General features: G+C 55.3%; 1 protein-coding gene across 1 annotated transcript; it reads right to left on the bottom strand.

Moving 5' to 3' along the window:
- Window positions 1-2,963: 2,963 nt before the first annotated feature.
- Window positions 2,964-24,721, bottom strand: LOC131574280 (splicing factor U2AF 65 kDa subunit-like). Its single transcript, XM_058828720.1, is given in 14 exon segments — window positions 2,964-3,097; window positions 4,634-4,700; window positions 4,888-4,920; window positions 4,922-5,077; window positions 8,177-8,263; window positions 10,534-10,656; window positions 12,071-12,150; window positions 14,145-14,283; window positions 16,502-16,618; window positions 20,896-21,047; window positions 21,941-22,044; window positions 22,144-22,173; window positions 23,336-23,471; window positions 24,631-24,721. Coding segments are annotated over 14 exon segments (1,407 nt in total). The 5' UTR covers window positions 24,680-24,721.
- Window positions 24,722-27,434: the final 2,713 nt, after the last annotated feature.

Below are 27,434 nucleotides of genomic sequence, written 5' to 3'. Positions count from 1 at the left end.
TCTCCCTCAGCCCCTCTCAGCCCCCCCCCCCAGCCCCTCAGGGTCCCCTCAGCGCCCCCCGGCCCCTCAGAACCCCCCAAAACGCTCCCCAGCCCCTCAGGACCCCCCAAAGGCACCCCCCAGCCCCTCAGGCTCCCCCCGTCCCCTCAGGCTCCCCCAAAAGGCACCCCCCAGCCCCTCAGGACCCCCCCCAGCCCCTCAGGCTCCCCTCAGCCCCCCCCCCCCCCCCCCTCACCTGCGCTCCTCCTCCCGTCGCCGCCGCCGCTGTTTTGGCTCCTCCGGCCGCGGCTTTGCTGATGCTGGCCAGCGCCTGCCGGGCCTTCTCCCACTCGGGGTTCTCGGCGGGTGCCGGCGGCTCCTCCCGCGCGGGGGCCGGCGCCGGGCCCGAGCGCGAACGGGGCGGCCCTGAGGGAGCGGCGGGACGGGGCGCTGGGAAGAGCCGAACGCCGCGGGGCCCGGGCCGCTCCCTCCCCCCTGCCCGCCGCTCCCTCTCTCCCTCCCCGCGGCCCTGCCGGTGCCGCCCTCACCACTCGCGCTGGTCTCCGAGGTTCGCGGCCATGGCGGGGCCGCCGCGGGTCCCGAGCGCCGCCACGGCCGCCACCGGGCCAAGATGGCGGCGCGCCGCCCGCGCGCTCCCTCCCTCACGGCGCCGCTTCCGGTTGGCGCCGCCGGCGCCGGCCAATGGGAGCGCGGGGGGGGGGGGGGGGAGGCGCGCGCCGCGGGCAACGGCGGCCGCGAGGGGACAAACGGCGCGAGGCGCGCGAGCGCGGGGAGGGGGCGGAATTGGGGGTCCCGAGGGGGGAATTGGGGAGAATTGGGGAGGTTTGGGGGGTCCCGAGAGGGAATTGGGGAGAATTGGGGGGTCCCGAGAGGGAATTGGGGAGGTTTTGGGGGTCCCGAGGAGAATTGGGGAGGTTTGGGGGTCCCAAGAGGGAATTGGGGAGGTTTTGGGGGGTCCCAAGAGGGAATTGGGAGGTTTTGGGGGTCCCGAGAGGGAATTGGGGAGGTTTTGGGGAGGTTTTGGGGAGGTTTTGGGGGTCCCCTGGGGACAATCGGGGGCTCCTCCTCATCCCCACCCCCCCCGTTCCTGGGGGTCTCCAGCCCCCCCCGGGGACCCCAAAATCCGGAGTTTTTAACCCCCAAAATCCGGAGTTTTTAACCCCCAAAATCCGGAATTTTTAACCCCCAAAATCCGGAGTTTTTAACCCCCAAAATCCGGAATTTTTAACCCCCAAAATCCGGAGTTTTTAACCCCCAAAATCCGGAGTTTTTAACCCCCCAAAATCCGGAGCTTTTTATGCCCAAAACTGGGGATTTCATCCCCAAAACCTGGGGGACTTTTTACCCAAACCCAGGGGAATTTTATTCCTAAATCTGGGGAATTTTTTACCCAAATCTGGGGGATTTATCCCCAAAACCCGGGTGACTTTTTTACCCAAACCCAGAGGATTTGTCCCCAAAACTCAGGGGATTTTTTTTACCCAAACCTGAGTGATTTATAATAAATTAAATAAAAAAGATATAAACAAAAAATAAAAAACAGAAAAAAAAAAAAAAAAAAAAGAAAAAAGAAATAAAGTTAAAGAAAAATGGAAAAAAAAAATAAGAGAAAAAGAAAAAAAAAAAAAAGAAAAAAAAAAAGATAATAATTAAACAAAAAAAAAATATAAAAAAAAAATTAAAAATATTAAATAAAAATATAAAATGAAAAAAAAAAAAAAAAAGAAAAAAAAAAAAAAAAATAAAAAATTAAAAGAATAAAAAAAAAAAAATAAATAAAAAAAAGTTAAAAAAAAACATTGAGCAGGAAGCAGGCCGGCCAAGTTCATATTGAGGCACTCGTCAAGGCTCAGCACACTATGTCATCGATTCATGCATTTTCAGGAGGCAGAATGTGGGCACCCAAATCTGGGGTTTTATCCCCAAAACTCAGGAAATTTTTTTTGCCCAAACCCAGAGGATTTATCCCCAGAACCCTGGAATTTTTTACCCAAACCTGGGGGATTTATCCCCAAAATCTGAGTGATTTTTTACCCAAACCTGGGGGATTTTTTACCCAAACCTGGTGGATTTATCCCCAAAATCTGAGTGATTTTTTACCCAAACCTGGGGGATTTTTTTACCCAAATCTGGTGGATTTATCCCCAAAATCTGAGTGATTTTTTTACCCAAACCTGGGGGATTTATCCCCAAAATCTGAGTGATTTTTTTACCCAAATCTGGGTGATTTTTTACCCAAATCTGGGTGATTTATCCCCAAAATCTGAGTGATTTTTTACCCAAACCCAGGGATTTTTTACCCAAACCTGGTGGATTTATCCCCAAAATCTGAGTGATTTTTTTACCCAAACCTGGTGTGATTTTTTTACCCAAACCTGGGGATTTATCCCCAAACCTGGGTGATTTATCCCCAAAATCTGAGTGATTTTTTACCCAAACCTGGGTGATTTTTTACCCAAACTTGGGGGATTTATCCCCAAAATCTGAGTGATTTTTTACCCAAACCTGGGTGATTTTTTTACCCAAACCTGGTGGATTTATCCCCAAAATCTGAGTGATTTTTTACCCAAACCTGGGTGATTTTTTTACCCAAACCTGGTGGATTTATCCCCAATCCCAGGACTCCCCCTCCCCCCCCCCTCCCCCAAACAAAAAAACTCCACAAAAACACCAAAAACTGGAAAAATCATTTAATTGGGGCTGGGGGCTCAGGGGGGGGGCTCGGGGGGGGGGAGGGGGGGGGGCGCTGCCCCTCCCCCTTCTCCTTTATTTTAATTTGGGGGGGGGGTTCCTGGGGGGGTGGGGGAGGGGCTCCCCCTGCTCCTCAATACCAAACCGGGGTGGGGGGAGGGGAGGGGGGGGGGAGGGGCGGCTACAACGAGAACCCAGCGGGGGGAGGGGGTTTCGGGGGGGTTTTTTTGGGGGGTTTTGGGGGTTTTTGGGGGCTCTGGGGACCCCCGGGGCTACCAGAAGTCGCGGCGGTGATACGAGTCGGGGTCGCAGAACTTGGTGACCACCACGCGGTTGGCGAACTTGCGGCCGGTCAGGCCCTGCATGGCCTTCTGGCAGTCGAACACCGAGGTGAATTCCACGAAATCTGGGGATAAAAACCATGATTTTGGGTCATTTTGGGGAATTTGGGTCATTTCAGGGGGATTTGGGGCATGGGTGAACCCCCAGAGCCTTCTGGCAGTCGAACACCGAGGTGAATTCCACGAAAATCTGTGAAAAAAATCAAAATTTGGGTCATTTTGGGGGAGTTTGGGGGGTTTGGGGTCATTTCAGGGGGATTCGGGGCATGGGTGAACCCCCAGAGCCTTCTGGCAGTCGAACACCGAGGTGAATTCCACAAAAATCTATAAAATAAACACAAATTTGGGTCATTTTGGGTCATTTCAGGGGGTTTAGGGTCATTTCAGGGGGTTTGGGGTCATTTCAGGGGGGTTTGGGGTCATTGGGATGGCACAGGGTGAACCCCCAGAGCCTTCTGGCAGTCGAACACCGAGGTGAATTCCACAAAAATCTGTAAAAAAATTAAAATTTTGGGTCATTTTGGGGAGTTTGGGGGGTTTGGGGTCATTTCAGGGGGTTTGGGGTCATTGGGATGGGGCACAGGCACAGGGTGAACCCCCAGAGCCTTCTGGCAGTCGAACACCGAGGTGAATTCCACAAAAATCTATAAAAATAAATCAAATTTGGGTCATTTTGGGTCATTTCAGGGGGTTTGGGGTCATTTCAGGGGGATTCGGGGCATGGGGGAACCCCCAGAGCCTTCTGGCAGTCGAACACCGAGGTGAACTCCACAAAAATCTGGGATAAAAACCATGAATTTGGGTCATTTCTGGGGTTTGGGGTCATTTCAGGGGGATTCGGGGCATGGGTGAACCCCTAGAGCCTTCTGGCAGTCAAACACCGAGGTGAACTCCACGAAAATCTGTAAAAATAAATCAAATTTGGGTCATTTTGGGGGAGTTTGGGTCATTTCCTGGCATTTCCTGGGGTTTGGGGTCATTTCAGGGGGACTCAGGCACAGGGTGAACCCCCAGAGCCTTCTGGCAGTCGAACACCGAGGTGAATTCCACAAAATCTGGGGATAAAAACCATGATTTTGGGTCATTTCTGGGGTTTGGGGTCATTTCAGGGGGTTTGGGTCATTTCGGGGGGTTTGGGGCATGGGGGAACCCCCAGAGCCTTCTGGCAGTCGAACACCGAGGTGAACTCCACGAAAATCTATAAAATAAATCAAATTTTGGGTCATTCTGGGGTTCGGGGGGTCCTGGGCACTCCGGTGACGCCTTTGTCCGCTCCTGTCCGCCTTCCCTGGGCTGTTCCCGGCGCACACCTGGGGACACCTGGGGACACCTGGGGACACCTGGGGACATCTGGGGACACCTGGGGACACCTGGGGACACCTGGGGCACACCTGGGAACATCTGGGAACATCCTGAGCACACCTGAGCACACAGGTAACCCCATAACTGCACACCTGGGCACACCTGGGCACACAGGTAACCCCATAACTGCACACCTGGGCACACCTGGGCACACAGGTAACCCCATAACTGCACACCTGGGCACACAGGTAACCCTGTATCTGCACACCTGAGCACACAGGTGAGTCCATATCTCACACATCTCACCTTTCCGCACCCCAGCACCTCGACGCCGTCCACGGGCCGCAGGATCTCGATGGATTTGACCTTTCTGCACCCTCCCAGCCCCATTCCCAGCACACCTGAGCACACCTGGGCACACAGGTAACCCCACCTGGGCACACAGGTAACCCCATATCTGCACACCTGGGCACAGGTAACCCTGTATCTCACCTTCCCGCACCCCGGCACCTCGACGCCGTTCCACGGGCCGCGGGATCTCGATGGATTTGACGGTGCCGTACTTGCCGCACTCGTCGCGCACGTACCTCCACGATCTCCTCGTACTCCTCGTCGTCCAGCAGCTCCTCGGGCAGCACCATGTTGAGCAGGCACAGCACCTCCGTGGGGTGACCGCCCATCTGCACCTGCGAGCTCATCAGACCCGGCACCTGCAGCGTCACCGGCGTCTGGTTGATCGTGCTCTGAGGGGAGAGGGGAGAGGGGAGAGATGGAGATGGGGAGATGGAGATGGGGGAGATGGAAATGGGGAGATGGAAATGGGGAGATGGAAATGGGGGTATGGAGGAGATGTGGGGAGATGGGGGGAGAGGGGAGATGGGGGAGGGAGAGGGGAGAGATGGAGATTGGGGGAGATGGAGATTGGGGTATGGAGGAGATGAGGGGAGATGGGGGGAGATGGGAGATGGGAGAGGGAGAGGGGAGAGGGAGAGGAGAGAGATGGAAATGGGGAGATGGAGATTGGGGTATGGAGGAGATGTGGGGAGATGGGGAGAGATGGGGGAGATGGAGATGGGGAGATGGAGATTGGGGGAGATGGAGATTGGGGTATGGAGGAGATGGGGGGAGATGGGGGGAGATGGGGGGAGAGGGGAGAGATGGAAATGGGGAGATGGAGATGGGGGGAGATGGAGATTGGGGTAGGGAGGAGATGTGGGGAGATGGGGGGAGAGGGGAGAGATGGGAGAGGGAGAGGGGAGAGATGGAAATGGGGAGATGGAGATGGGGGGAGATGGAAATGGGGAGATGGGAAATGGGGAGATGGAAATGGGGAGATGGAAATGGGGAGATGGAAATGGGGAGATGGAGATTGGGGGGAGATGGAGATGGGGGTATGGAGGAGATGTGGGGAGATGGGGAGAGATGGGGGGAGAGGAGAGATGGAGATGGGGAGATGGAGATGGGGGGAGATGGAGATCGGGGTATGGAGGACGTGGGGAGATGGGGAGAGGGGAGAGATGGAGATGGGGAGATGGGAAATGGAGAGATGGGAAATATGGAGATGGAAATGGGGAGATGGAGATTGGGGTATGGGGGAGATGTGGGGAGATGGGGAGAGATGGGGGAAATGGGAATGGGGGAATGGGGGAGAGGGAGAGGGGGGAGATGGAGATGGGGAGATGGAGAAGGGGGGAGATGGAGATCGGGGTATGGAGGAGATGTGGGGAGATGTGGGGAGATGGGGGAAATGGGAATGGGGGGATGGAGATGGGGGAGATGGAAATAGGGGAAGATGGGAGGTGTGGGGAGATGGGGGAAGATGGAGGAGATGAGGGGTGTGGGGAGATGGAGATGGGGGAGATGGAAATGGGGGGAGATGTGGGGAGATGGGGAGTGTGGGGAGATGGAAATGGGGGGATGGAGATGGGGGGAGGTGGGGAGATGGGAATGGGGGGAGATGGGGGGAGATGGAAATGGGGGGAGATGGAAATGGGGAGGAACGGGGAGATGGAAATGGGGAGATGGAGATGGGGGGAGATGGGAAATGGGAAATGTGGAAAATGGGGGAAAATCGGGAAAAAAAGACACAAAAAAAAATTAAAAAAAACCCGGGAAAACAGGAAAATCAAGGAATTTAAAAGAAAAAAATAAATGATAAAAACCAGAGGAAATAAAAAAACCCCCGGGGTCAGGACCCCTCCCACAGGTGAGGCTCCCCCCAAAGGCTCCTCCCCCCCAGGACCCCCCAAAAAACAACCCCAGGGACCCCCAAACCCGGCCCCGAATTCCCTGCAGGAAATTCCCAAAAACTGTCCCCAAAAAAACCCCAAAATCATCACAATTCCCCCCAAACCCGGCCCCGAATTCTCTGCAGGAAATTCCCAAAAACTGTCCCCAAAAAAACCCCAAAATCATCCCAATTCCCCCCAAAAACGGCCCCGAATTCCCTGCAGGCACCCCAAAAACTGTCCCCAAAAAAACCCCAAAATCATCCCAATTCCCCCCAAAACCGGCCCCGAATTCCCTGCAGGAAATTCCCAAAAACTGTCCCCAAAAAAACCCCAAAATCATCCCAATTCCCCCCAAAAACGGCCCCGAATTCCCTGCGGGAAATTCCCAAAAACTGTCCCCAAAAAAACCCCAAAATGATCCCAATTCCCCCCAAAAACGGCCCCGAATTCCCGGCGGGAAATTCCCAAAAACTGTCCCCAAAAAAACCCCAAAATCATCACAATTCCCCCCAAAAACAGCCCCAAATTCCCTGCAGGAAATTCCCAAAAACTGTCCCCAAACCCCCTCCCCAAAAAAACCCCAAAATCATCACAATTCCCCCCAAAACCGGCCCCGAGAGCCCCCCACGTGAACCCAAACAATCCCCAAATTTGGGGTCCCGAAACCCCCACCCCAAAAAACCCCAAAACACCAAAACCCCCCCCAAAATCCCCCCCAAAATCCCCCCTAAAATTTCCCCAAAACCCCCTCCCCAAAATCCCCAAATCCCCCCCGATTCTCCCCTGCAGGGGTCCCTGGGGGATTTGGGGAGGGGTCTCGGTGATAATTAGGGGAGGGGTCTCAGGGTAATTAGGGGAGGGGTCTCAGTGATAATTAGGGGAGGGGTCTCACCAGGGTCTCAGGGGTCTCAGGGTAATTAGGGGAGGGGTCTCAGGGATATTAATTAGGGGAGGGGTCTCAGGGTGATAATTAGGGGAGGGGTCTCAAGGATATTAATTAGGGGAGGGGTCTCACCAGGGTCTCAGGAATAATTTGGGGAGGGTCTCAGGGGTGTCAGGAATGATAATTTGGGGAGGGGTCTCACCAGGGTCTCAGGGGCCTCACCAGGTTAATTAGGGGAGGGGTCTCAGGGTGATAATTAGGGGAGGGGTCTCACCAGGGTCTCAGGGGTCTCAGGGACAGTAATGAGGGGAGGGGTCTCAGGGTGATAATTAGGGGAGGGGTCTCAAGGATATTAATTAGGGGAGGGGTCTCACCAGGGTAATTAGGGGAGGGGTCTCAATGACATTAATTAGGGGAGGGGTCTCACCAGGGTAATTAGGGGAGGGGTCTCAATGACATTAATTTGGGGAGGGGTCTCAATGACATTAATTAGGGGAGGGGTCTCAATGACATTAATTAGGGGAGGGGTCTCAGGGACAGTAATTTGGGGAGGGGTGTCAGGGATATTAATTAGGGCAGGGGTCTCAGGGATATTAATTAGGGGAGGGGTCTCAGGGTGATAATTAATTAGGGGAGGGGTCTCACCAGGGTAATTAGGGGAGGGGTCTCAGGGTGATAATTAATTAGGGGAGGGGTCTCAATGACATTAATTAGGGGAGGGGTCTCACCAGGGTGGCGTTCTTGGCGCCGACGCTCGCCCTCTGCACCAGCAGCTTCTTGTCCCCGAGCTGCATCCCATTGAGCCCCGCGATGGCCTGGGGACCCCAGACCCAATTCAATCAGGGGGGACCCCAGACCCAATTCAATCAGGGACCCCAGACCCAATTCAGGGACCCCAGACCCAATTCAGGGGGACCCCAGACCCAAATCAGGGGGACCCCAGACTCAATTCAATCAGGGGGGACCCCAGACCCAATTCAGGGGGACCCCAGACCCAAATCAGGGACCCCAGACCCAATTCAGGGACCCCAGACCCAAATCAGGGACCCCAGACCCAAATCAGGGGGGACCCCAGACCCAATTCAGGGACCCCAGACCCAATTCAGGGACCCCAGACCCAAATCAGGGACCCCAGACCCAAACCAGGGACCCCAGACCCAATTCAGGGACCCCAGACCCAATTCAGGGACCCCAGACCCAATTCAATCAGGGGGGACCCCAGACCCAATTCAGGGACCCCAGACCCAATTCAGGGGGACCCCAGACCCAATTCAGGGACCCCAGACTCAATTCAATCAGGGGGGACCCCAGACCCAATTCAGGGGGACCCCAGACCCAAATCAGGGACCCCAGACCCAATTCAGGGACCCCAGACCCAAATCAGGGACCCCAGACCCAAATCAGGGGGGACCCCAGACCCAATTCAGGGACCCCAGACCCAATTCAGGGACCCCAGACCCAAATCAGGGACCCCAGACCCAAATCAGGGGGGACCCCAGACCCAATTCAGGGGGACCCCAGACCCAATTCAATCAGGGGGGACCCCAGACCCAAATCAGGGGGACCCCAGACCCAATTCAGGGGGACCCCAGACCCAGATCAGGGGGACCCCAGACCCAATTCAGGGGGACCCCAGACCCAAATCAGGGGGACCCCAGACCCAATTCAGGGACCCCAGACCCAATTCAGGGGGACCCCAGACCCAATTCAATCAGGGGGGACCCCAGACCCAATTCAGGGACCCCAGACCCAATTCAGGGGGACCCCAGACCCAATTCAGGGGGACCCCAGACTCAATTCAATCAGGGGGGACCCCAGACCCAAATCAGGGGGACCCCAGACCCAAATCAGGGGGACCCCAGACCCAATTCAGGGGGACCCCAGACCCAATTCAGGGACCCCAGACCCAAATCAGGGGGACCCCAGACCCAATTCAGGGGGACCCCAGACCCAAATCAGGGGGACCCCAGACCCAATTCAGGGGGACCCCAGACCCAATTCAGGGACCCCAGACCCAATTCAGGGGGACCCCAGACCCAAATCAATCAAGGACCCCAGACCCAAATCAGGGACCCCAGACCCAATTCAGGGGGGGCTCAGGGACCCCCTGCAATTCCCCCAGAGGGTATTTGGGGTGTCCCCAGGTGTCTCCAGGTATCCCCAGGTGTGTTTTTGGTATCCCCAGGGGTATTTTGGTGTCCCCAGGTGTGTTTTGTGCCCCCCAGGTGTGTTTTGGGGTGTCCCCAGGTGTATCTCATGTGTAGTTTTTGGTGTCCAGGTGTGTCTCAGGTGTGTCTCAGGTGTCCCCAGGTGTATTTTCCCGCCCCCCAGGTGTATCTCAGGTGTCCCCAGGTGTCCCCAGGTGTATTTCCACGCCCCCCAGGTGTCCCCAGGTGTATCTCAGGTGTCCCCAGGTGTATTTCCACGCCCCCCAGCTGTCCCCAGGTGTCCCCAGGTGTCCCCAGGTGTATTTTCCCGCCCCCCAGGTGTAGTTTTTGGTGTCCCCAGGTGTCCCCAGGTGTATTCCACGCCCCCCAGGTGTGTCTCAGGTGTCCCCAGGTGTATTTTCCCGCCCCCCAGGTGTCCCCAGGTGTATTCCATGCCCCCCAAGTGTATCTCAGGTGTATTTTCATGCCCCCCAAGTGTATCTCAGGTGTATTCCACGCCCCCCAGGTGTCCCCAGGTGTCCCCAGGTGTCCCCAGGTGTATTTCAGGTGTCTCAGGTGTATCTCAGGTGTATTTTCACGCCCCCCAGGTGTATCTCAGGTGTGTCCCAGGTGTCCCCAGGTGTATCTCAGGTGTCCCCAGGTGTCCCCAGGTGTCCCCAGGTGTCCCCAGGTGTCCCCAGGTGTGTCTCAGGTGTATCTCAGGTATCTCAGGTGTATCTCAGGTGTCCCCAGGTGTATCTCAGGTGTAGTTTTTGGTCCCCAGGTGTAGTTTTTGGTGTCCCCAGGTGTCCCCAGGTGTGTCTCAGGTGTATCTCAGGTGTATTTTGGTGTCCCCAGGTGTCCCCAGGTGTGTCTCAGGTGTCCCCAGGTGTCCCCAGGTGTGTCCCCAGGTGTCCCAGGTGTGTCCCTGCCCGTACCTGGTCGGTGACGTTGATGTCCACGTACTCACAGAAGGCGTAGCCCTTGCTGAGCCCGGTGGCGCTGTCCTTGACCAGGTTAAAGGCCTTGAGCGGCCCGAAGGACGTCAGCAGCTCCTTCACCTGCGGGACACGGCGGGAAAACAGCCGGGAATAACGGGGGATCCGGGAATTCCAGAGGGATCCGGGAATTCCAGGGGGATCCGGGAATGCCGGAATTCCAGAGGGATCCATCCGGGAACTCCGGGGGGATCCGGGAATTCCATCGGGACCCAGAAATTCCCCCAAGGGATTCAGGAATTCAGGGGGGGATTCGGGAACTCCAGAGGGTTCGGGAATTCCATCGGGATCCGGGAATTCCGGGGGGGGTTCAGGAATTCCAGGGGATTTGGGAATTCCCCCAAGGGATTCGGGAACTTCATTGGGATTCGGGAATCCCAGGGGGTTCGGGAACTTCATCAGGATCCGGGAATTCCAGGAGATTTGAGAATTCCGGGGGATTCAGGAATTCTGGGGGGGATTTGGGAATTCCAGGGCGGAATCCTGGGAACTCCTCGGGATTCAGGAATTCCAAGGGATCTGGGGTTCCCTTGGGATTTGGGAATTCCCCCAAGGGATCCGGGAATTCCATCGGGATTCCGGAATTCTGAGGGATTCAGGAATTCCCCCGAGGGATTTGGGAACTGCCCAGGGATCCAGGAATTCCAGAGGGATCCAGGAATTCCGGGGGGATTCGGGAATTCCAGAGGGATCCGGGAATTCCAGGGGGATTCTGGAATCCCCTCTGGAATGGGGGAACCCCCCCTCCCCCAGTCCCACCCTGGGGAGGATTTTTGGGATTTTTTGGGACTTTTGGGATATTCTTGGGGTTTTTCGGGATATTCTTGGGATTTTTTTGGGAATAATTTGGGGATTTTTTGGGGATATTTTTGGGATTTTTTGGAAATAATTTTGGGATATTTTTGGGATATTTTTGGGATATTTTTGGGATATTTTTGGGATATTTTTGGGCCATCTCCTGGCCGGTTTCCCGGGATTTTTTGGGGGTATTTTTGGGATATTTTTGGGATATTTTGGGAATATTTTTGGGATATTTTTGGGGTATTTTTGGGATATTTTTGGGGATTTTTTGGGGGATATTTTTGGGGTATTTTTGGGTCATCTCCTGGCCGGTTTCCCAGGATTTTTTTGGGATATTTTTGGGATTTTTTGGGGATATTTTTGGGATTTTTTTGGGGTATTTTTGGGATATTTTTGGGATATTTTCGGGATATTTTGGGAATATTTTTGGGATATTTTTGGGATATTTTTGGGGTATTTTTGGGATATTTTTGGGATATTTTGGGGATATTTTTGGGGATATTTTTGGGGATATTTTTGGGGATATTTTTGGGGATATTTTTGGGGTATTTTTGGGATATTTTTGGGATATTTTTGGGATATTTTTGGGATATTTTTGTGGTGGTTTTGGGCCATCTCCTGGCCGGTTTCCCGGGATTTTTTTGGGAATGCTGGGATTTGGGGCTCCCCCCCTCACCTGGTCGTCGTTCAGGTAATTGGGGAGGCCCCCGATGAAGAGTTTGTGCGCAGAGTCCGGGACCACCGTGGACACCACACCTGGGGGGGCCAAAATTCCCAAATCACACCTGGATCACCCCAAAAACCCCAAAAAACCCCAAAAAACCCCAAAATCCCCCCCAAAAAACCCCGGGAACCGCCCCCAAATCCCCAAGAAATTCCCAAATCACACCTGGATCACCCCAAAATCCCCCAAAAAACCCCAAAAATCCCCAAATCACACCTGGATCACCCCAAAATCCCCAAAAAACCCCAAATCACACCTGGATCACCCCAAAAAAACCCAAAATCCCCCCAAAAAACCCCCAAATCACACCTGGATCATCCCAAAACCCCAAAAAACCCCAAAATCCCCCCAAAAAACCCCGGGAACCACCCCCAAAACCCCAAAAAATTCCCAAATCACACCTGGATCACCCCAAAAACCCCAAAAATTCCCAAATCACACCTGGATCACCCCAAAAAAACCCAAAATCCCCAAAATCCCCCCAAAAACCCCCCGAGAACCGCCCCCAAATCCCCCAGAAATTCCCAAATCACACCTGGATCACCCAAAAAACCCCAAAATCCCCCCAAAAAACCCAAAATCCCCCAAAAAGACCCAAAATCCCCCCAAAATTCCCAAATCATACCTGGATCCCCCCAAAAAACCCCAAAATCCCCAAAATCCTCCTGGACTTGGGAGTCTCCCTGGTTTAGAGGGGATTTGGGGCAGCTTTTGGGGTGATTTGGGGCAGTTTTGGGGGTGATTTTGGGGTGATTTTGGGGCAGTTTTTTGGCAGTTTTTGGGGTGATTTTGGGGTGATTTTGGGGCAGTTTTTGGGGCAGTTTTTGGGGTGATTTGGGGTGATTTTGGGGCAGGTTTTGGGGCAGGTTTTGGGGTGATTTTGGGCAGTTTTTGAGGCAGTTTTTTGGCAGTTTTTGGGGTGATTTTGGGGCAGTTTTTGAGGCAGTTTTTGGGGTGATTTGGGGCAGTTTTTGGGGTGATTTGGGGCAGTTTTTGGGGTGATTTTGGGGTGATTTTGGGGTGATTTGGGGCAGTTTTTGAGGCAGTTTTTGGTGAGTTTTTGGGGTGATTTTGGGGTGATTTTGGGGTGATTTTGGGCAGTTTTTGGGGTGATTTTGGGGTGATTTTGGGGTGATTTTGGGGTGATTTTGGGCAGTTTTTGGGGTGATTTTGGGGTGATTTTGGGGCAGTTTTTGAGGCAGTTTTTGGGGTGATTTTGGGGTGATTTTGGGGTGATTTTGGGCAGTTTTTGGGGTGATTTTGGGGTGATTTGGGGCAGTTTTGGGGGCACTCACCAGGTACATAAACCGAGGGGTTCTCAGACATCCCTGGCAGGGGTTGGGGTGATTTTGGGGTGATTTTGGGGCAGTTTTTGGGGTGATTTGGGGCAGTTTTTGGGGTGATTTTGGGGTGATTTTGGGGTGATTTGGGGCAGTTTTTGGGGCAGTTTTTGGGGTGATTTGGGGCAGTTTTTGGGGCAGTTTTTGGGGTGATTTTGGGGTGATTTGGGGCAGTTTTGGGGGCACTCACCAGGTACATAAACCGAGGGGTTCTCAGACATCCCTGGCAGCGGTTGGGGTGATTTTGGGGTGATTTTGGGGTGATTTTGGGGCAGTTTTTGAGGCAGTTTTTGGGGTGATTTTGGGGCAGTTTTTGGGGTGATTTGGGGCAGTTTTTGAGGCAGTTTTTGGGGTGATTTTGGGGCAGTTTTTGGGGTGATTTGGGGCAGTTTTGGGGGCAGTTTTTGGGGTGATTTTGGGGTGATTTGGGGCAGTTTTTGGGGCAGTTTTTGGGGTGATTTTGGGCAGTTTTTGGGGTGATTTTGGGGTGATTTTGGGGTGATTTTGGGGTGATTTTGGGGCAGTTTTTGGGGTGATTTGGGGCAGTTTTTGGAGCAGTTTTTGGGGTGATTTGAGGCAGTTTTTGGGGTGATTTTGGGGCAGTTTTTGAGGCAGTTTTTGGGGTGATTTTGGGGTGATTTGGGGCAGTTTTTGGGGTGATTTGGGGCAGTTTTGGGGGCACTCACCAGGTACATAAACCGAGGGGTTCTCAGACATCCCTGGCAAGGGTTGGTAGTCGTGGGGCCGGCGGATTTTCAGGGATTGCCCCTGGAAGATGATCCCGTCGAACGCCATCGCCTGCGTCGTCTCATCCACCGAGCGGAACTGCCAGAAAAACCCCAAAATCCGCTCAGGGAACCCCAAAATCTGCTCAGGGAACCCCAAAATCCAAACAGGGAACCCCAAAAACCCCAAAATCCAAACAGGGAACCCCAAAAACCCCAAAATCCAAACAGGGAACCCCAAAATCCAAACAGGGAACCCCAAAATCTGCTCAGGGAACCCCAAAATCTGCTCAGGGAACCCCAAAAACCCCAAAATCTGCTCAGGGAACCCCAAAATCCACACAGGGAACCCCAAAAACCCCAAAATCTGCTCAGGGAACCCCAAAAACCCCAAAATCCAAACAGGGAACCCCAAAATCCTCACAGGGAACCCCAAAATCTGCTCAGGGAGCCCCAAAATCCACACAGGGAACCCCAAAATCTGCTCAGGGAACCCCAAAAACCCCAAAATCCACTCAGGGAACCCCAAAATCCAAACAGGGAACCCCAAAATCTGCTCAGGGAACCCCAAAATCTGCTCAGGGAACCCCAAAAACCCCAAAATCCACACAGGGAACCCCAAAATCTGCTCAGGGAACCCCAAAATCTGCTCAGGGAACCCCAAAATCCACACAGGGAACCCCAAAATCTGCTCAGGGAACCCCAAAATCCACACAGGGAACCCCAAAAACCCCAAAATCCAAACAGGGAACCCCAAAATCTGCTCAGGGAACCCCAAAATCTGCTCAGGGAACCCCAAAAACCCCAAAATCTGCTCAGGGAACCCCAAAATCCACACAGGGAACCCCAAAAACCCCAAAATCCGCTCAGGGAGCCCCAAAATCTGCTCAGGGAACCCCAAAAACCCCAAAATCCGCTCAGGGAGCCCCAAAATCCACACAGGGAACCCCAAAATCCACACGGGGAACGCCAAAATCCAAACTGGGAACCCCAAAATCTGCTCAGGGAACCCCAAAATCTGCTCAGGGAACCCCAAAATCCACACAGGGAACCCCAAAAACCCCAAAATCCACACAGGGAACCCCAAAATCCACACAGGGAACCCCAAAATCTGCTCAGGGAGCCCCAAAATCCACACAGGGAACCCCAAAACCTTTTTGGGTCAAAATATGTGGTTTTTGGGTCAGAATTGGGGTTTTTGGGTCAGAATTGGGGTTTTTGGGTTAGATTTGGGGATTTTTTGGGTCAGAATTTGGGGTTTTTTGGGTCAGAATTTCTGGGTTTTGGGTCAGAACTGTGATTTTTTGGGTCAGAATTGGGGTTTTTGGGTCAGAATTTGTGTTCTTTGGGGCTGATTTGTGTTTTTTGGGTCAGAATTTGCATTTTTTGGGTCAGATTTGGGGTTTTTTGGGTCAGAATTTGGGGTTTTGGGTCAGAATCGGGGTTTTTTGGGTCAGAATTGGGTTTTTTTGGGGCTGATTTGTGTTTTTTGGGTCAGAATTGGGTTTTTTTGGGTCAGAATTTCTGTTTTTTGGGTCAGAATTTGTGGTGTTTGGTTCAGAATTCGGGTTTTTTGGGCCAGAATTTGTGCTTTTGGGTCAGATTTGTGTTTTTTGGGTCAGATTTGGGGTTTTTTGGGTCAGAATTTGTGGGTTTTGGGTCAGAATTTGGGTTTTTTGGGTCAGAATTGGGGTTTTTTGGGTCAGAATTGGGGTTTTTGGGTCAGAATTGGGGTTTTTGGGTCAGAATTGGGGTTTTTGGGTCAGAATTGGGGTTTTTGGGTCGGAATTTGGGGTTTTTGGGTCAGAATTTGTGGGTTTTGGGGCTGATTTGTGTTTTTTGGGTCAGAATTGGGATTTTTGGGTCAGAATTTGTGGTTTTTGGGTCAGAATTGGGGTTTTTTGGGTCAGAATTGTGGTTTTTGGGTCAGAATTTCTGTTTTTTGGGTCAGAATTTGCATTTTTTGGGTCAGAATTTGGGTTTTTCTGGCCAATCCCAGCTCTGAGCACCCCCAGCTCAGCTCCCCGCTCCCCACTGACCCAAAACCCCCCGAATTTGCCCCAAAACCCCCGAATTTGCCCCAAACCCCCCGAATTTTCCCCAAACCCCCCGAATTTGCCCCAAACCCCCCGAATTTGCCCCAAACCCCCTGAATTTGCCCCAAACCCCCCGAATTTGCCCCAAACCCCCGAATTTGCCCCAAACCCCCTGAATTTGCCCCAAACCCCCTGAATTTGCCCCAAACCCCCCGAATTTGCCCCAAACCCCCTGAATTTGCCCCAAACCCCCCGAATTTGCCCCAAAAGGGCCGCGGGCACCTCGAGGAAGGCGAAGTTCTTGTCCTGGTTGATCTGCACGGCCAGGACGGGGTTCCCGGGGGCCTGGGTCAGCCCCCCCAGGCGCATCTGAGCGTTGAAGAAATCCATCATCGCCTCCTGGGGCAAAAAACCGCAGATTTGGGTCAGGGGAGGGGGAAAAATGGGAGTTTGGGGGGAAAAATGGGAGTTTGGGGATTAAAAATGGGGGTTTGGGGGGAAAAAATGGGGGTTTGGGGGGGAAAAATGGGAATTTGGGGTTTAAAAATGGGGGTTTGGGGGGAAAAACAGCAAATTCGGGTCAGGGGGGGGAAAAATGTGAGTTTGGGGGGAAAAAATGGGAATTTGGGGTTTAAAAATGGGGGTTTGGGGGCAAAAAATGGGGGTTTGGGGGGGAAAAATGGGAATTTGTGGGGAAAAAATGGGAATTTGGGGATTAAATATGGGGGTTTGGGGGGAAAATGGGGGTTTGGGGGGAAAAATGGGAGTTTGGGGGAAAAAACGGCAAATTCGGGTCAGGGGAGGGGGAAATGGGGGTTTGGGGGGGAAAAATGGGAATTTGGGGGGAAAAAACGGCAAATTCGGGTCGGGGGGGGAAAAAATGGGAGTTTGGGGTTTAAAAATGGGGGTTTGGGGGCAAAAAACGGCAAATTCGGGTCGGGGGGGGAAAATGGGAGTTTGGGGGAAAAAATGGGAAATTGGGGCAAAAAACGGCAAATTCGGGTCAGGGGAGGGGAAAATGGGAGTTTGGGGGAAAAAATGGGAATTTGGGGGGGAAAAAATGGGGGTTTGGGGGGAAAAAATGGGAATTTGGGGATTAAAAATGGGAGTTTGGGGTTTAAAATGGGAGTTTGGGGGGAAAAAACAGCAAATTCGGGTCAGGGGGGGGAAAAAATGGGAGTTTGGGGGGGAAAATGGGAATTTGGGGGAAAAAACGGCAAATTCGGGTCGGGGGGGGAAACACGGGGGGAAAAAATGGGAAAAATGGGAATTTGGGGGAAAAAACGGCAAATTCGGGTCAGGGGAGGGGGAAAATGGGAGTTTGGGGGGGAAAATGGGAATTTGGGGGGAAAAAACGGCAAATTCGGGTCAGGGGAGGGGGAAAAATGTGAGTTTGGGGTTTAAAAATGGGAGTTTGGGGGGAAAAAATGGGAATTTGGGGGGAAAAAACGGCAAATTCGGGTCGGGGGGGGAAAATGGGGGTTTGGGGGGGAAAAATGGGAGTTTGGGGATTAAAAATGGGAGTTTGGGGGCAAAAAACGGCAAATTCGGGTCAGGGGGGGAAAAAATGGGAATTTGGGGTTTAAAAATGGGGGTTTGGGGGGAAAAATGGGAATTTGGGGGAAAAAACAGCAAATTCGGGTCAGGGGGGAAACACAGGGGGCTGGGGGGAAAAAAATGGGAATTTGGGGGGGAAAAATGGGAATTTGGGGGGAAAAATGGGAATTTGGGGGGGGGAAAAATGGGAATTTGGGGTCAAAAAATGGGAGTTTGGGGGGAAAAATGGGAATTTGGGGGGAAAATGGGAATTTGGGGTCAAAAAATGGGAATTTCGGGTTGAAAAATGGGAATTTGGGGGTTTGGGCTTGAAAAATGGGAATTTGGGTGGAAAAAATGGGTATTTGGGGGGTTTGGGGTCAGAAAAATGGGAATTTGGGGGGTTTGGGGTCAGAAAAATGGGGGTTTGGGTCAAAAAATGGGAATTTCACGGGTTTGGGGTCAGAAAAATGGGAATTTGGGGTTTAAAAATGGGAATTTGGAGGGTTTGGGGTCAAAAAATGGGAATTTGGGGGTTTTGGGTCAAAAAAAAAGTGAATTTTGTAGGTTTTGGGTGGAAAAATGGGAGTTTTGGGTATTTTTGGGTCAGGTTTTGGGGTTTTGGGCCCCTCTGGGATGGTGGAGACTCCCCTGAAGTTGGGGGAGAAGAGGAAAAAACGGTGAAAAAGAACAAAAAAAAGAGAAAAATAAAGAAATGTGAAGTGTGAGAGAAAACAGAAAAAAAAAGGAAATAAAAAGAAAAAATGAATAGAAACAGTAACTCAGGAAAAAGAGAAACATTGGTTAAAAATACACAACGAGAGAAAAAGAAACATAAAAAAAAGTGCAAGGAAAAGTAACAAAAATAAATTAAAGTGATTTAAAAAAACCCAAAATAGGTACAAAATGTAACAGCAGAAAGAAACAGTAAAAGCCAAATAAAATAAAATAAAATAAAAACAGGAACTAAGAAAAGAAACAGAAAAACAAAAAATTTCACTCCCAAAAACCTCCCCTGAGCTCTGTGACCCCCAGAACCCCAAACACCCCCTGAGAAATCGGTAAAAACCCCAAAAAACGCCCCAAAAACCCCAAAAAACGCCACAAAAACCCCAAAAAACCCAAACACCTCCCAAAGCCTCCATAAAAACCCCAAATAATCCCCAAAAATCCCAAATAACCCCATTAAAAACCAAAATAACCCCATAAAAACCCCAAAAAACCCCAAATAACCCCCAAAAATCCCAAATAACCCCATTAAAAACCAAACAACCCCAGAAAAACCCCAAATAATCCCCCAAAACCCCAAACCACCCCCTAAAATTCCAAATAACCCCATAAAAACCTGAAATAGCCCCATAAAAACCCCAAATAACCCCCCAAAATTCCAAATAACCCCATAAAGACCCCAAATAATCCCCCAAAAACCCTAAATAACCCCATAAAAAATTGAAATAACCCCATAAAGACCCCAAATAACCCAATAAAAAAACAAAATAACCCCATAAAACCCCAAATAACCCCCAAAATCCCCAAATAACCCCATAAAAACTTCAAATAACCCCCCAAAAATCCCAAATAACCCCATACACCCCAAATAACCCCCCAAAAATCCTAAAAAATTCCCCAAAACTCCCAAATAACCCCATAAAGACCCGAAATAACCCCATAAAAATCACAAATAATCCCCCAAAAACCCCAAACCAGCCCCAAAAACCCCAAATAACCCCATAAACCCCCAAATAATCCCTGAAACCCATAAACAATCCCCCCAAAACTCCCAAATAACCCCATAAAAATCCCAAATAACCCCAAAGACCCCAAATAACCCCCCAAAGATCCTAAAAAATTCCCCAAAACTCCCAAATAACCCCATAAAACCCCAAATAACCCCATAAAAAATTGAAATAACCCCATAAAGACCCCAAATAACCCCATAAAAAAACAAAATAACCCCATAAAACCCCAAATAACCCCCAAAATCCCCAAATAACCCCATAAAAACCCAAATAACCCCATAAAAATCCCAAATAACCCCATAAAGACCCCAAATAACCCCCCAAAAATCCTAAAAAATTCCCCAAATCTCCCAAATAACCCCATAAAACCCCAAATAACCCCATAAAAACCCAAATAACCCCATAAAAACTTCAAATAACCCCATAAAAATCCCAAATAACCCCATAAAGACCCCAAATAACCCCCAAAAAATCCTAAAAAATTCCCCAAATCTCCCAAATAACCCCATAAAACCCCAAATAACCCCATAAAAACCCCAAATAACCCCATAAAGACCCAAATAATCCCTGAAACCCACAAACAATCCCCCCAAAACTCCCAAATAACCCCATAAAAATCCCAAATAACCCCATAAAACCCGAAATAACCCCATAAAAACCCCAAAGAACCCCCCAAAAACCCCAAATAACCCCATAAAAATCCCAAATAACCCTATAAAAATCCCAAATAACCCCATAAAGACCCCAAATAACCCCATAAAGACCCCAAAAAAACCCCATAAAAAATGGAAATAACCCCATAAAAACCACAAATAACCCCATAAACCCCCAAATAATCCCCAAAACCCACAAACAATCCCCCCAAAACCCCAAATAACCCCATAAATATCCCAAATAACCCCATAAAGACCCCAAATAACCGCATAAAAAATCAAAATAACTCCACGAAACCACAAACAACCCCATAAAGACCCCAAAAAAACCCATAAAAAATTGAAATAACCCCATAAAAACCCCAAATAACCCCATAAAAACTTCAAATAACCCCCCAAAATTCCAAATAACCCCATAAAAACACCAAAAAAACCCAAATAACCCCATAAAAACCCCAAACGACCCCCCAAAACCTCAAATAGCCCCACAAAAACCCCAAATAACCCCATAAAAAACTGAAATAGCCCCATGAAAATCCCAAAAAAAACCCCAAAAATTCCCCAATAACCCCATAAAGACCCCAAATCCCCCTGTAAAATTCCCAAATAACCCCATAAAAACCCCAAATAACCCCATAAAAACCCCAAAAAAACCCCATAAAAAATGGAAATAACCCCATAAAAACCCCAAATGACCCCGTAAAAACCCCCAAAACCCCAAAAGACCCCCCAGTCCCCCCCATCTCACCTCGGTGATGCCGAAGGGGATGTTGCCCACGTAGAGGCGCCGCGCCTGCCGCGTCATCTGGCTGCCCACCACGGGCACGGGCGTGGGGGTGACGGCCAGCCCGTCCGGGGTCATGGTGGGCAACAGCGCCGTGGCCGGGATCTGCCCGGCCGCTGGGGGACAGGGACGTCACCATGGGGGGGTTTGGGGGGGATTTGGGGGGGTTTGGGGGGTCCTGGGGGGGTTTGGGGGGTCCTGGACAGGATCTGCCCGGCTGCTGAGGGACAGGGACGTCATGGGGGGCTTCTTTTGGGGGGTTTGGGGGGTCCTGGGGGGATTTGGGGGGTCCTGGCTGGGATCTGTCCGGCCGCTGGGGGATGGCATTGTCACCATGGGGGGGTTTGGGGGGATTTGGGGGGTCCTGGGGGGGTTTGGGGGGTCCTGGCTGGGATCTGTCCCGCCGCTGGGGGACAGGGACGTCACCATGGGGGAATTTGGGGGGTCCTGGGGGGATTTGGGGGGATTTGGGGGGTCCTGGGGGGTCCTGGACAGGATCTGCCCGGCCGCTGAGGGATTGCACCGTCATGGGGGGCTTCTTTTGGGGGATTTGGGGGGTCCTGGGGGGGATTTGGGGGATCCTGGGGGGGATTTGGGGGGTCCTGGACAGGATCTGTCCGGCCGCTGGGGGACAGGGGTGTCATGGGGGGGTTCTTTTGGGGGGTCCTGGGGGGGATTTGGGGGGTCCTGAGGGGTTCTGGGGGGGATTTGGGGGGGATTTGGGGGGTCCTGGCCGGGATCTGTCCGGCCGCTGGGGGACAGGGACGTCACCATGGGGGGGTTTGGGGGGGTTTGGGGGGTCCCAGGGGGTTTGGGGTGGTCCCAGGGGGTTTGGGGGGGTCCCACAGGGGTTTGGGGTGGTCCCAGAGGGCTCTGGGGGTCCCACAGGGGTTTGGGGGGGTCCCAGGGGATTTGGGGGGGTCCCACAGGGCTCTGGGGGTCCCACAGGGATTTGGGGGGGTCCCAGGGGGCTCTGGGGGTCCCGGCTGGATTTGGGGAGGGGTCTCACCCTGCATGGCCTTGTACTGCATGGGGGTGATGTGCTCGAAGCCGGGGGGGGGCACATCCCAATATTTGCGGATTTTCTTCTTCTTCTCGTGCCGGGGGGAGCGGCTGGGGAGGGGGCACAGGGGGGGTTTGGGGAGGGGGCTGCACCCCCAAAAACCCCCAAAACCCCCCCAAAACCCCCCAAAAACGCCCCCCCAGACTCACCTCAGGGGGCCCGAAAGGCTCAGGGGTGACCTGTGGGGAGGGGAGGGGGTTTTACACCTGGGCTTGGGGGTCCCCACCTCAATTCCGGGGGTCCCAGGTGCATTGGGGGGGGGTCGAGGCCCTGTCTGGGGGTCCCCAGCCCCGTTTTTGGGGTCTCTGATGGATCCCAGGGGCCGGGGGGAGTCCAAGGGGGGGTCCCCACGCCCCTTGTGGGGGTGCCCAACTCCATTTTGGGGGTCCCAACTCCATTTTTGGGGGTCCCAACCCCATTTTTGGGGGTCCCACTCCCACTTTTGGAGGCCCCAGCTTTCTTTTGGGGGTCCCCAACCCCATTCTGAGGCACCCATTATCATTTTTGGGGGTCCCATTCCCATTTTCGGGGGTCCCGTTCCCATTTCTGGGGGTCCCATTCCCATTTTAGGGGTCCCACCCCAATCCTGCTGGTCCCAGGGCGTTCCCAGGGGGTTCCTGGTGGTCCTGGGGGGGTCCCAGTGGTCCCAAAGGGTTTCCAGGGGGGTCCCAGGGGGTTCCCAGGGGGTTCCCGGTGTTCCCAGAGGATTCCTAGAGGGTTCCCGGTGCTCCCGGGGGGTTCCCGAAGGGTTCCTGGTGGTCCTGGGGGGTTCCCGGTGGTCCCGAAGGGTTCCCAGGGGGTTCCCAGGAGGTCCTGGGGGATTCCCGGTAATCTCGAGGGGTTCCCAGGGGGTTCCCGGTGCTCCCGGGGGGTTCCCAGGGGGTTCCCGGTGCTCCCGAAGGGTTCCTGGGGGGTTCCCGGTGCTCCCGGGGGGTTCCCAGGGTGTTCCTGGTGTTCCCAGTGCTCCCAGGGGGTTCCCGGGGGGTTCCCAGGGTGTTCCCGGTGCTCCCGGGGGGTTCCCAGGGGGTTCCCAGTGCTCCCGGGGGGTTCCCAGGGGGTTCCCGGTGCTCCCGGGGTGTTCCTGGTGTTCCCGGTGCTCCCGGGGTGTTCCCAGTGCTCCCATGGTGTTCCCAGGGTGTTCCCGGTGCTCCCCGGGTGCTCCCCGGGTGCTCCCCGTGTTCCCAGGGTGTTCCCGGTGTTCCCGGGGTGTTCCCAGTGCTCCCCGGGTGTTCCCAGGGTGTTCCCGGTGCTCCCAAGGTGTTCCCAGGGTGTTCCCCAGGTGTTCCCGGTGCTCCCAGGGTGTTCCCGGGGTGTTCCCGGTGCTCCCCGTGCCCCCGGTACCGGCGCCGCCGGCGGTCCCTGGAGACGCTGCGCTGGTCTCGGTTGCGCCGGTCCCGGGAGCGGCTGCGGCGTTTGCGATCGCGGCTGCGGGAGCGGCTGTGGGAGCGCTTGCGGTGCCGGTTCTCCTTGTCCCGCTCTGCCCGGGGACAGCAGGGGGGGCTCAGCGGGGCCCAAAACCCCCCAAAAAACCCCGAAACCCCCCAAAAAGCCCGGGCCCGGAACAGCCTGCGGGAGCGGCTGTGGGAGCGCTTGCGGTGCCGGTTCTCCTTGTCCCGCTCTGCCCGGGGGCAGCAGGGGGGGCTCAGCGGGGCCCAAAACCCCCCAAAAAACCCCGAAACCCCCCAAAAAGCCCGGGCCCGGAACAGCCCCGGAATAACCCCGGAATAACCCCGAGATCCCCTCAGAAAATAACCCCCAACTCCCCCAAAACTTCCCCCGAGCCGGCCCCAAATGAACCCCGAAACCCCCCGGGAGGAGCCCCCAAAAACACCCCCGAAATCCCCCCTAAAAATCCCGAAATCCCCCCAAAAAACCCCGAAATTCCCCCTAAAACAACCCCGAAACCCCCCCAAAAAACCCTGAAATTCCCCCTAAAAACAACCCCGAAATTCCCCCCAAAAAACCCCGAAATCCCCCCAAAAACACCCCCGAAATCCCCCCTGAAAACACCCCGGAATCCCCCCAAAAACCCCGAAGTCCCCCCCAAAAACACCCCCGAAATTCCCCCTAAACACCCCGAAATCCCCCCCAAAAAACCCCGAAATCCCCCCAAAACATCCCGAAATCCCCCCCAAAAAACCCCGAAATCCTCCCAAAAAACCACCCCGCCAAAATCACCCCAAAATAACCCCCGAAAATCACCCAAAATTCACCCCGAACCCCCAAACCCGCCCCAAACCCCCAAACCCACCCGGGACCCCCAAACCGGCCCCGAACCCCCAAACCGGCCCCGAACCCCCAAACCCGCCCGGGACCCCCAAACCGGCCCGGGACCCCCAAACCCACCCGGGACCCCCAAACCGGCCCGGGACCCCCAAACCGGGGCCGCCCCCTCCCCCCGGGGGTTCTGAGGGGAGCCCCCAGACCCCCCCAAATTAAAACGAGGGCTCCGCGCCCCCTCCCCAAATTCCGGGGGGCTCCAAACCGTGGGGACCCCCGAATTGAGGGGGGGTGGGGGGTGTGAGGGAGGAGAAGCCCCCTCAGAGGAGGTGGGGGAGGGGTCCCTCCCTCAGGGCTCCCCCCCCCCCTCAAAATGGGGGTCCCGGTGAGGGGGGGCGGGGCGCAGCCGCCGGTACCTTGTTTGTTCTCGTTCAGCTGCCGCTCGAACTCGTCGAAGTCGGACATGGCGGCGGGCGCGGCGCGGCGCTCCCGGAGCCCTCCCGGCGCCTCCCGGCCCCTCCCGGTGCCTCCCGCTCCCTCCGGGCCCCGCTCAGGCCGCGGCGCCTCCGTCCGCGCTCGTCTGCGCTCGGCCACTTCCGGCCGCCGCGCTCGGCCGCTTCCGGCGCCGCTCGGGCCGCGCTCGGCGCTTTCCGCCGCCGTTCGGCGCCTTTCCGCCGGAGCTCGGCCTTTTCCGTCACGCTTCGCGCTTTTCCGCCGCTTTCCGGCGCCGCTCGGCTTTTTCCGTCAGCGCTCGCCGCTTTCCCTCACGCCTCGTGCCTTTCCGCCGCGGTTCGGCGCTTTCCGGCAGCGCTCGGACCTTTCCGTCGCCGGGCGCCGTTTCCGGCCGCCGTTCGCACGCTCGGAGCTTTCCCGTTCCTCCGAGCCCCTTTCGGGTCGCTTTTCGCCGCTTTCTCTCGCTTTTCGCCGCTTTCCGTCCCTGTTGGACTCCCCCCCGGTCCCCTACGTCACTTCCAGCCCGCCCAACTTCCGGCGGCCGCCGCCGGTAACACCGGGCCCGGTTGGCCCCGCCCGCTCCGGTTTGGCCCCGCCCCTTTCCCCTCAGGGCCGCTTTTGGCGGGAAACGCGGCCGCGAGGGCGCCCCCTGGCGGCTCCCGCCAACTCTCGCGCGGTGCCCAAATCTCGCGCGCGGTGCCCAAATCTCGCGGGATTTGCCGCCGTTTATTCGCCGCTTTTCGCCTTTTTTTCGGGGAGGTTTTTCCCGGATTTTCCCTCAAAATTCCCCCCGGAGACCCCCGGAGCGAGCCCGGGGGGGCCTGGAGGGGATCTGGGGGGATCTGGGGGGGATTTGGGGATCCCGGGTGTTCCCGGGCTGATTTTGGGGATCCCCGGAGTGAGGGAAATAAAAGGAAAAATGGGAAAATTCGGGATTTGGGGGGGCTGGGGACCCCGAACGAGCGTCCTGAACTGCGGAAAAACGGGAAAAATGGGAAAATTGGGGATTTGGGGGCTGGAGACCCCGAACGAGCGTCCCGGACTGAGAAAAACGGGAAAAATGGGAAAATTCGGGATTTGGGGGGGGCCGCCCCCGTCCCGCTGTCCCCAAAGCGTCCCCAGGACCCCCCAATCCCGGAGACCCCTCCCCAAAAACAGGGACCAGCCCCTCCCCCCCCGGATCGCGGCTCTCCCGGATTTGGGGAGGGGTCCCCGGTTTAGGGAGGGGTCACAGATTTGGGGAGGGGTCCCGGATTTGGGGAGGGGGTCCCGGTTTGGGGAGGGGTCCCCGGTTTGGGGAGGGGGTCCCGGTTTGGGGAGGGGGTCCCGGATTTGGGGAGGGGTCCCGGATTTGGGGAGGGGTCCCCGGTTTAGGGAGGGGGTCCCGGATTTGGGGAGGGGTCCCCGGTTTGGGGAGGGGTCCCGGTTTGGGGAGGGGTCCCGGTTTGTCGGGGGTCGGAACGGACGCGCTCGCGTTGTTTCCGGCCGGAGCCCGAACGCTGCGACACCGGCTCGGCCCCAGCCCCTCCCCCCCCCGTCCCTCCCCCCCCTCCGGGACCCCGGAGCTGAGCCCCTCCCCCCCCCCGGCGGCGGCGCGAGCGCAGCGGGGCCATGAAGGGACCGAGGGGGGGCCCGAGGGGGGGCCCGGGCGGCGGCGGGACCGGGAGGTACCGGGGAGGGGGAGGGGAGACACCGGGAGGTACCGGGGAGGGGGAGGGGGAGGCGGGGACACCCCCGGGACCTTTTCCCTTCCCAAAATCCCTCCTCACCCCTGGGATCCCCCAAACCCGCCCCGCCCCCACTGCCTGGGGAAACCCCCCCGGACCCCTCCCCCCCCATTCCCGGGAATCCCCTCCCCCCATTCCTGGGGATCCCCTCCCCCCATTCCCGCCAGCCTCGGGGGTCTCCCCAAACCCCCCCAAATTCCCCCCAAACCCCCCCAATCCCCCAAATCCCCCCCCAAGCCCCCCCAAAATTCCCCAAATCCCCCCAATCCCCCCCAAACCTCCCCCAAATCCCCCCCAAATCCTCCCCAATCCCCCTAACCCCCCCTTAACCCCCCAAATCCCCCCAAACTCCCCCAAAATTCCCCAAATCCCCCCAAAATCGCCCCTAAGGCCCCAAATCCCCCCTGGGACCCCCAAATGCGACTCAACCCCCCCCAAACCTCCCCTAACCCCCCCAAATCCCCCCAAATGTGACCCAAACCCCCCCAAATCCCCCCAAATGTGACCCAAACCCCCCCAAACCCCCCAAATCCCCCCAAATGTGACCCAAACCCCCCCAAACCCCCCCAAATGCGACCCAACCCCCCCAAACCCCCCCAAATGTGACCCAAATCCCCCCAAATGTGACCCAAATCCCCCCAAATCCCCCCAAATGTGACCCAAATCCCCCAAACCCCCCCTAACCCCCCCTTTCTCTCTCCGCAGCCCCCCCGGACGCCGCCCCCCGCCCCTCCCCCCGCCCCTCCCCCCCCGCCCCCCCCCCGCCGCCGCCCCTCCCCCCGCGGGTGGGGGTCTGTTCCTGCTGATCGACACCGAGGGTCGGCCCTTCCCGGTGCTGCTGCCCGGGGACACGGGCGGGGGGACCCCCGGGAGCGGCCCCGGGACCCCCGGGCGGGCCCGCCTGGGCTGCCCCGAGTGCGGGCGGCGCTTCCCGTTCCTGTCGTACCTGCGGCGCCACAGCATCGCCCACTCCCCGCACAAACCGCACCGGTGCTCCCGCTGCGGGAAAGCTTTCAAGAGAGCGTCACACCTGCAGAGAC

The sequence above is a fragment of the Poecile atricapillus genome, unplaced genomic scaffold, assembly GCF_030490865.1.
Source record: "Poecile atricapillus isolate bPoeAtr1 unplaced genomic scaffold, bPoeAtr1.hap1 scaffold_211, whole genome shotgun sequence".
Classification (NCBI taxonomy): domain Eukaryota; kingdom Metazoa; phylum Chordata; class Aves; order Passeriformes; family Paridae; genus Poecile; species Poecile atricapillus.
This window is presented reverse-complemented; position numbering and strand designations above follow the sequence as displayed.